The sequence below is a fragment of the Arachis ipaensis genome, chromosome B6, assembly GCF_059453495.1.
Source record: "Arachis ipaensis isolate K30076 ecotype BB chromosome B6, ASM5945349v1, whole genome shotgun sequence".
In the NCBI taxonomy this organism is placed as follows: Eukaryota; Viridiplantae; Streptophyta; class Magnoliopsida; order Fabales; family Fabaceae; genus Arachis; species Arachis ipaensis.
The window spans coordinates 22,218,592-22,228,780 of record NC_142441.1 but is presented as its reverse complement, the minus strand read 5'-3'; the positions used below and the strand labels follow the sequence as shown (position 1 = coordinate 22,228,780).

The window sequence follows — 10,189 nt, the reverse complement described above, 5'->3', positions numbered from 1 at the left end:
TTTTTTTTATTTTTGTTTGGCTTTGTTCATATGATTTTTTATTTATTTTATTGTATTTTTTTATTCATATGACAAATGTTGTTGACTTTTTTTTTTATTTTTTATAGTGCTCTAATTTTTCAAGTATTTTATTAATTGTTATAATATTTTTATTATTTTTTGTTCATATAAATTCATTTTTTTATCTTTTACTACATTGTATTTATGTTGTGTATGAATTTTTTTATTTTTTATTTGATTTTATTCATATGAATTTTATTTATTTTTTATTATATTTTTTTTCATATGGTATATGTTGTTGGTTTTATGAAAATTTTATTATTTCTTTGATGTACTCTATAAAAAAGACAAAATAAATAAAAAAATTAATTATAAGTAACAATATAGCCATAAATAATAAAAATTTATAATTTAAAATAATACTAAATTAAAGAGTACTGACAGTGCTAGAAAAATTATAGAATATTTTTTTTGTTTAAAATTATAAAATTTATAGTACTCTCTTTTATATTTTTACTTTTTATTGTATTTATTTTATTTATATGATAAATATTTTTTATATTATTTTTGTTAGTGTTTTAATTTTGCATGCATATAGAAAAATTTTTTAAATTGATGTTTCTTTTAGTAATTTTTCATCTAAAAGTGATTTTGAGCAGTATAATTCAAATAATATTTATTTTACTATAATAAATTTTGATATAAACATAAATCACATTATATAGACACTCACCCTCAACTTAAACCGCTACTGCCTCCAACGATTTATGCACGTTCTCCAAACCGCTGCTGTCTATAGCGGTTTCTGTATTGCACACTAACCATGTAATCCGCCGCTATCTATAGCAAATTATGTTCTTCTGTAAATCATTGCTATCAAATATTATGAAAAAATGCATTTGCATCTTTGTATTTTAAAAGTTGTATTTTAAAAGATCATAACAAAACCAAGAACAAATAATCAGATTAAAAAATAGAACAAATAATTAAAAGTAGGGGTGTTCATGGGTCGGGTGAAATCGGGTTTGATGTGATTCAGATCCGACCCGAAATATATACCGGGCTTATTTGTTAGACCCGAATTCGACCTTAAATCGGATGAAACCTATACGCTTTCGGGCCACGATTATACCGGGTAAAAATCGGGTGAGAACTGTACCGTTAACATTACATTATTTTAATACCTTCTTGTAAGTTAGCATGTGAAAATATCCAAATTTTCAAGACTCCAACCATTATTTGATATGGTAAAATTCACTTAGAAAAATATAACAAGAGCTAATCCTTCTCTAAAATTAAAGCATAACCATAATCAATATTAATATTGTCTAATAACACCAAATATTTAAATCAATACAAATAACACAATATTATGCCATTAGTCTAAAGTCTTATGTATTTTAAACATAAAACATAAACTTATAGTCTTATAATGACTAATAACACAAAATATTAATGTTTACAATACTTAAATTCCATATAAGAATAGCCATCATCCATCACTAATAACACAAAATATTAATTGTGTATGATGACTGGACCACCGAACCGAGTTCGAATAACGCGAGCTATGACCCGAATCCAACTCGAAAATATGACCGAATCTATTTTTGAGACCCTTACCCAATCTTAAACCCAATAAAATTATACCAAATTAGTCTCTAAAATATTCGAAACCGAACCAAATCTTTGGATCAGGCCGAACCATATGCACCCCTAATTAGAAGGTTAAAAAAACAAGAAACAGTAATTAAACAGCAAATTGCAAATAAAAAAACAGAACCAAATAATTCACCCGAGACATCTACACTCTAGTTGAACAGATTCAGAGAGCGGGGGTGAAGGATGTGGAGGAATGCGACTGTTTACTGCGCTGATTGCAACGCAGAGGACGACAGCGGCTGCGAGCTGCGCGGAGGACGACTGGCGACGGCTTCAAAGTGCGACTGCGGGCGACGAGCGATGAACAACGGCCGCTTCGACTGCGAGGGTGGGAAAGGGTGACGCAGGGACTGCGACGGTGGAGGGGATGACCGGCGGTGAAGAGGAGACTGGAGAGGGGCCGAGTCTGAGTGAGGGTTGAGGAAGAGAGACTGGACTCTGTCACTCTGATACCTGTGAAAAATTAATTGGTCGGTTCGACCGAACCGAAACTTGACCGGGTTTTTGAAAAAAGAGGTGTACGACGCCGTTTTAACAATCAGGAAAAGGAAAAACCCAAAAAGCCCTATCTTCCCTCAGCTCTCTCGCCTCTCTCTCACAACTCCAGAAGACCATAACCACTTCGAACGCAGCAGCTTCTGTTCTTCCATCTCGTCGCTGTTCTTCAACCAGTCCAGCCACCGCCACCGGCCGCGCTTCTCCAGCGTCGTCGCAACGCCTCTGTTTCGCCGTGTTTTTGCTGCCGTTTCGCCGTGCTTCTGCCGCTATTCAGCCTCTGTTCCGTCGCGTGGTACAGCCTCTGTTCAGACGCCGTTCCGCCGCTGCTCATCCCTCTGTTCAGCCATCTTCATCGAGTTATAAAGCTTCAGCTCCCTCTCCCTCCTCTGTCGATTTTTCAGAACGTGTGAAAGCCTAAGGTAAGCTCCAGCTCCCTCTCCCTCCTCTGTTGATTTTCAGTTATTGTTTTAGTTTGTTGTTGTTTTAATTATTAGGTTACTGTTCCAGACTTCCAGTTTTTGTTTTGTTGTTGGTTTGCTGTATTAACTTGTTTTGTTAACTTGTTTTGATTATTAACTTGTTTTGATATGTTCTTGATCTTATTAACTTGTTAATTTGATAACTTATTAGCTGGTCTTGTAAATCTTAATTGGTGGATTGTTACTTTGAAGGAGGATAAGATAGGGTCTAGAGTTCTCACTGACTTGTAACTGGCTGTGTCTGGGGTATTGTCTGTTACTATCAAACCAGGATTAGTACAGGTTATGTGAATGGCTGCCTATGTCAAATATGATCAACATGGATTACATGCTTTGTTTTGGTTCCTGGCAAATTGAAACCTTTGAATTTGTCCCCCTCTTGCTCAGTCTGCTCTGTTCTAGTTTCTAGGTATTATTTTTTTTTTTGTAACTATAATTGACTAATTGTTGTTAGTTAATCTGTGAACTGTGATTTTTCATTACTGTGGTTTAGGATTGTGGATAATTTTGAATAATTGTTGTTAGTCAATCTGTGAACCTTGTTGTTGTTACTGGGTTGAATAATTGTTGAATAATTTTGACTGTTGAGATTACTGGTTGGAGTGGGTTGCTGTGATATTGTAATTGAATTGTATTCTTATTGGATAATTTTGAAGCCCTGCAATTTTCGTCCCCTGAAAACAAAAAAGGAAAAGGAAAATATCAAAATGCTTTTCTTCCATTTTTGTATTTCAATCTATTGGAAAGTTGAAACCAGATCAGTTTCTGTTCATAAGGTTTTTGTCCCTTAGAATTTGTGATTTTCTCTTTTAATCCCCGGTCCTTGTCGTTAGTTTGTCTCTTGTTAAATGTTGACGTGGTAGATGAAATGCGAGATGCAAGGGTTGGATTTCTGTATATCACGTCAGCATTTAACAGGACCTAAGACCAATCATCTTCTGAATTTTGCAGGGACTAAAAAGAAATTACGATTTTATAGGGACTAAAAACGTATTTGGGCAAGTTTTAAGTTCTATTACCCTCTGAAATCTTCTATTGATATGAAATTGTGCTTTCTCATGAAGTCTTTAAGCTCATCATATAGTTTCTTCACAAGACCATAGCCATGCATCATAACACAAGTGCACACCTATAGTTTGAAAAGCTCTGCTTAGTTTTTGTCATTAACATTTCATCGCGCAGAACATGCAGTAAAAGCATAAAAATCGACAACAGCTAATAAATTGAACAAGGTATTCAATCTGATAAGGAGAAACTTGATAAGGCCTAATCGGCGTTCATCAATCATACCTGAACAGTGTTTGCCCCAAGAAGATAATTTTGAATAATTGTTTTTTTTTGTTATTTGACTTTTGAGTGTGTATTTGAATGACATCATAACATTGTGGTTTATGTAGTATTTTTTAATTTGAATGATATTTTAAACTTTATATTAGACTATAATTATGTTTTAGTGTCTTTATTTATATTTTATTATAAAATGGTTTTTTCAGATGAATCATGGTCGAACTGGTTGAATCAGTAAACCAGTAACTAGAGCGGTTCAATAATCGGCAGAACCTTGAAAAAAATCAACCCATCCTATATCCAAGAGGGTGATTTGGTTATTTGGCAGCCTTATCTATCTCCTTACTAAAACGAAAACTGCAAAAAACAAAGCAAAGCATGAAAACATGAAGTCCCTCACAGTCACCGCCAGTGTTTTGAACCCCACAAATCAACCACCAGTCAACAAACTCCACTTCTTCCACTCTCACTCTCTCTCATTCTCACTCTTCTTCCCACACACATCATCAAACCTAAAATGCCACCATCAAAAGCCAATCATCACAGCATGCTCTTCTTCTTCTTCAATCGAAATCGACATGGTGAAGAACAACCAAGGAATCTACACCCCTAAGCACCCCAAAGTAGTCGTCCTCTGGGACCTCGACAATAAGCCCCCACGAGGACCCCCATACGACGCCGCACGCTCCCTCACACGCCTCGCAACTCACTTTGGCCACATCGTCGACATCTCTGCCTACGCCAATCGCCACACATTCATCCACCTACCGCAGTGGGTCCTACAGGATCGCCGCCAGAGAAAGCACCTCGACGTGCTGGAACGGAAGGGCCTGGTGGTGCCATCGGAGCCCTACAGGTGTTCCGTCTGCGGGAAAAAGTGTCGCACCAATCTGGATCTGAAGAAGCATTTCAGGCAGTTGCATGAACGAGAGAGGCAGAAGAAGCTTAATCGGATGAGGTCCTTGAAAGGGAAGAAACGGCAGCGTTTTAAAGAGAGGTTTATTCAGGGGAATGAAAAGTATAATGAGGCTGCTAGGTCTCTCATTAGGCCCAAGGTTTCTTCCTTTTCTTTTTCTGTTAATCATCCTTGTTTTTATTTTGCTTGCTATATGTTAGTGCCATGTAATGTTGTTCATTTTTATGCATTGTTCTAGAATCATAACCAATTTGGGGTTTGAGTCATAGGGATGGAGGAAACATATAGTGGGAGTGGTAGCCACTAGTTGCTTGAGTTAGATTATTCAGATTTTTGACAATAATAATAATAGGGTTTGGGTGTTACAAAGATGAGAAAAGAGACTACTAGTGGATGATGATCGTATGATCAATGGGGTGATATTTCATTTGCACCAGCAACTATCTTGTATGTTAAGCTGAAATGTCATTCCATTTATGGTATGAGCATAATCCATTTGAGCACTCTATGAAAACCTAATAGTTTCACAAATTATGTTGGATACATACCATATACATCAACTTGTTGAATTTGATTACATAACAAAGCAAAGTGTAGAGTTTTACATGAAATTTCTGCACTTACTCAACTTAGAGTTGGTTTGACATATACACAAGGTTGATGTTTACACGCCTCACTGTAGTTACGATGAACAATTTGTTTCTATTCCATTATGCAAACTTTTTCGGTCACATATTGTCATCTCTTTTTATATAGTATATTAGTATTTTATTTTTTGTTTCTTGTAACACAAGGTTGGTTATGGGCTAGCTTCAGAGCTGAGGAGGGCTGGGGTATATGTGAAGACTGTGGAGGATAAGCCTCAGGCTGCGGATTGGGCATTGAAGAGGCAGATGCAGCACTCAATGACCAGGGGGATTGATTGGCTGGTTTTGGTTTCAGATGATTCGGATTTCGCAGAGATGATGAGGAGAGCAAGAGAGAGGGAATTGGGGACAGTGGTGGTTGGGGATTGGGATAGGGCACTGGGGAGGCAAGCCGATTTGTGGTTTCCTTGGATTGATGTTGAGAATGGGAATGTTTCGGAGAAGGATCTGGTGATCGAGAAGAACAGGAGTAGGGCTCAAAGGGACGGTTTTGTCGTGGAAGAAGATGATGATGGGTTTTTTTCATTGTCGAGATTTGACTGTGGTGGTGGTCATGGGAGTAGTGATTTGGATGAGCTTGTAGATGAACTTGCAGCAGTGAGGACTGATTTTACTGCGGCAATTTCAGATGAGGATGAAGACGATTATATGTTGGGGAGTAGTGAGGATGAGTACATAGAAGATTATGATGAAGATAGTGATCAAGAAGATGATGGGTTCTATTGACATGGCAGCTATGAACCTTTGAGTGATTCTTTTCTATGAGCAATTCTTATTATAGCGCCTTGGAATCTCAAGTGTCGCAGTATATAATTCTAGTGGAAAGCTAACATGTGGACCGAAAAGGAAAAAATTGTCACTTTTTTGGACCTTAAGGTACCAAAAAGTGGTGGGAATGATCTATCTTTGGAGGATTGAAATGAAGTACCACTATTTTTTCAAACAGGGATATGTTAGTTTCAGAATCAATTTTTTTATTTGGGGAGGAATGGGGGCTAAAAAATTTGGATATGGAAGTAGAACGAGTGTTATACCTTAACATGATAATTTTTGGTGTTTTTTAAAATTATGGGAGGTACACAAATCGGAAGATCTGACTTGTGTTTAAAAAATTTTAAAAGTTTGGAGTAATGATTTGTGTTAAAAAAATTAAAAAAATTTGGAGTACACAAATCGAATGTACTCCAAATTTTTTTAATTTTTTCAACACAAATCGGACGGTCCGAGTACAGAAACCGGACGGTCCGATTTGTGTATCTAAAAATTGGACGGTCTGATTTCTGTACCTCTTAAAAATTAGACGGTTCGATTTGTACTCTGTACATTAAATCATCCCACATTTTAAAAAAATACCACAGTAGATAATAATTTAAAAAAATACCATTGTTAATCCAATATTAAAAATAAAAAAGTGAGGAATGGGAATAACCAATTGACTCATGGTTTACATTGCTTTGCATTGATACACGGATAGCCGACGGAGCATGGTTTCTCCTGCTATAAAAATGAGGTCTTTGTTTTAACAATGCTGCTTGCAATTCTTTTTTTCTTCAGCATTCTGCTGTAGGTAGTGCTAGTTCAAGATTCAAGCATTTGAATGTTATATATTTACTTTGAAGCATTTCAAATTATTTTTTCTTATTAATAAGACTATTTATTTCCCAAGTATATTATAACCATGTTTAACAGGGAAATTGAAGGTTTTTGTGTCATATATTACATGCTTTAGTAGTTCTATGTGATTATATTATGTTTGCATTGCAGGTTCTGTCTGCAAAGTTGTGTGGGAGACAAAACTAAAATGCATGATTTTCAACTTATCCTATACCACAATCAAATTAAAATTTGAGTTATAGTCAAGTATCTTCTTATCTTACACCAAAAATATTTTTATTATTCATGAGGTTTTGGATTAGTATTTGGTTTACAAGTTGATTCGGGTGGGTTTCGTGAGAAATAGATTAAGTGAAAAATAATAGTTAAGGTGAGAGATTAGGGGTAAGTAAACTTGTGAGGAAGACACTTCTGTTAATGGCAAATAAACAATACAAGAACTAATAGTGAGGAAGAGGGGTGGAGAACAAGTGTTGAGACCTCCACTAATGTCACAAGAGGATGAGCGAGCTTTGTTTAAAGTGGACAGGAATGGTTTACAGAGAAAAGAAGCTCTCAGAAGAGGATGAAGGTGAAGGTGAAAGTAAAGGATGAAAAGGGTTTCAAGGTCTGTGAAGAAGAAGATGATCAAGGTGAAAGTGAAAAGTGAGAGTGAAGGATGAAGGAAAAGATGATTTACAGAGGTGGCTTGAGGTCCTTTTTATAGCGTAAAACCATGATGAAGAGGACACCCCTTGGCCAATGGTTTTAGTCTGACATTTGGTTTACTGCTCTTTCCAAAATATCTTTAGGTATTTGGGATCACCTCAAGTCTTGTCAACTGAAAATGGTAGGAAGTTGATTCCCACACGTTAAACTAAAGCTCCGACATGTGACATTAGTGAAGGGATATCTAGTTTGGTTTTCTTTCAACTAGATGACACCTTTACACTCCAAATCCAACCAATCCACTTCCACCAATATAGTTCCCACTGAAGAGAAATTCAACTCCTCAAGATATTATTTTGGGTTCCATCCTTTTAGCCCAATACCTTTAGGAGGAACTTAACTCTTTTTTGACCATGTTTGTAGGTCATTATAAAAATAATTATGTACAAAAAAGGTTTATATTTTTAGTACACAATCATAAGCCCCATGCAGTCTTTGAGGGTACAAAGTATTCCCTCAAGCTGCATTAAACTTTTTTGTACTCAACAGAATAAGAATAATAATTTTTTTCTTTTAAGAAGCTAACATATCATAACTCTAAAGAATCAAATCTCCCCTCTTTTATTTATTTTTTGTTATAATAAGATATGTATTTGTAAATGATATTCAAATATAAATATGTCTATATAATTTGAATATGATAATGTACTCATAAAAAAAATGAATAAAAGAATGTTATTGTGCAAATATTTTAAATATTAATAAAATAAATAAATAGATAAATAAGATTAGTAAATGAATATATTCATAATTTATTTGTATGTATGTACTTATTTTTAAAAGTAGTGTATGTATATATACATAATATTATTATTATTTATTTATATATATATATATATAAACTCTTTTTTTTTAATGAAAAAAGAGGAAAGATTTGATTTAATATAATAATTTAATGTATAAGGAAATAAGAAGGGGAGAAACTCTTACCCTTTTAACTGGACGCGTTTTAAATTTGAATACCTGGATTTGGAGAGACACATAAGAAGGGGAGAACACTTGGGAGGATAGGGGAGAACGTGTTTCTCATCATCTTTGTTAAGGTATTTTTTACACAGCAGCACCACCATCCAAATCCTCTATCTTCTTCAACTATTGGGAGTTTTTCTTAGGGCAAAGGACACTCCCACATTCAACTTCGCTCTGTTCTTTTTACTCTGTCTTCTTACTTGGTAAGACCCTTTTTCTTCTTTTCTTGTTTTTGTCTTAACCCCTCTCAGCCCCATGTATATTGGGTTGCTAATTTTGGAGTTAGCTATAGGAATTTTTTGATAAAGATCTTTCTCCTTGCAACTTTGGATGTTATATCCTCATTTGTATACGTTTCCAATGAAATCACAAATAAAAAAAGAAATTGAATTAAAATTATGAGCAATGTTCATTTGTAACCATAAATAGATATTTAAAAATAAAAATAATTTAGTTAAATTTTTTTTTATAGTATAGTCATAAGTAATTTGTTTATAAACTTTTTCAATTAGAACAAATTTTTAGTGTTCCATATTTATATTCTTTCAAAGCTATAGACGTATAATGTTTTGCAATATTTTCATATATGTCACCAAATAAAATATGATATTGTGAGGATATGAGGAGTTAGTGGCCTTATCGAGTAAAAAATATGATGAATGATTTTCATACCTTTGCTTTTTTGTTTCATTTGAGAACTCCTTGGTTGTTTTCTTGAATGCTCTTTGGCTTTTTCAGAATTTCTTGAATGTTCTGCAATATTCTCCTTTATATTTTGAACATTTTTGTCGTTGGTATTTGCGTGATATTGATGTTCACTCTATTTTGTTGTTGCTGCTCTCCTTCTTTTCCCTTTTTTTTTAGGAATTGTTTCTTTTGTTGCCATGCCTCGTGTGAAACTTGCTGAGATAGTGGATAGTGACCCAGAGGACTCTAGTAATAGTTTGGGTACTGACTCTTCTGTGAATGATATGAACGACGTTCCTGAAGAATATGCGATGGGATTTTCTGAATCTATCCCCCAACCTTGGGTGAAACCATCAAATAAGAGGGCTACTTTTGTGGATCCTCCTCTGATGAAGAAACCTTTTTTGGACCCTCCTTCTTCTGGCTTGTTATTAGGCATGGATAAAACTATGAAACCCGCCTTTGATTCTTCAAATTGTAGAGTTTTGGGTGAATTTGTTGAGAAGCCTTCATATCAAGTGGGTCCTACTTTACTTTGTTCTCGGTTGAAGCGCCAAGAATTTCCATGGACGTCTTTTAAATCTGAGGCAGCTACTCACATAGATAAGGTTTGGCAAAAGTGGGTGTTCACAGTATTATTTGAGGAGGGTGGTAGTTTTGTGAGGAGATTAGAATCAGCTGGTGTTGCTGAGGCTATTCGCACATCTGCAGGTTGGTTGTTC

General features: G+C 35.1%; 1 protein-coding gene across 1 annotated transcript; it reads left to right on the top strand.

Moving 5' to 3' along the window:
- The first annotated feature begins 1,781 nt into the window (after positions 1-1,781).
- Positions 1,782-6,432, top strand: LOC107646141 (uncharacterized). Its single transcript, XM_016350334.3, has 3 exons — positions 1,782-2,579; positions 4,133-4,981; positions 5,637-6,432. Exons 2-3 carry the CDS (start codon positions 4,313-4,315, stop codon positions 6,213-6,215), a joined length of 1,248 nt encoding a protein of 415 aa, XP_016205820.1. The 5' UTR covers positions 1,782-2,579; positions 4,133-4,312; the 3' UTR covers positions 6,216-6,432.
- Positions 6,433-10,189: the final 3,757 nt, after the last annotated feature.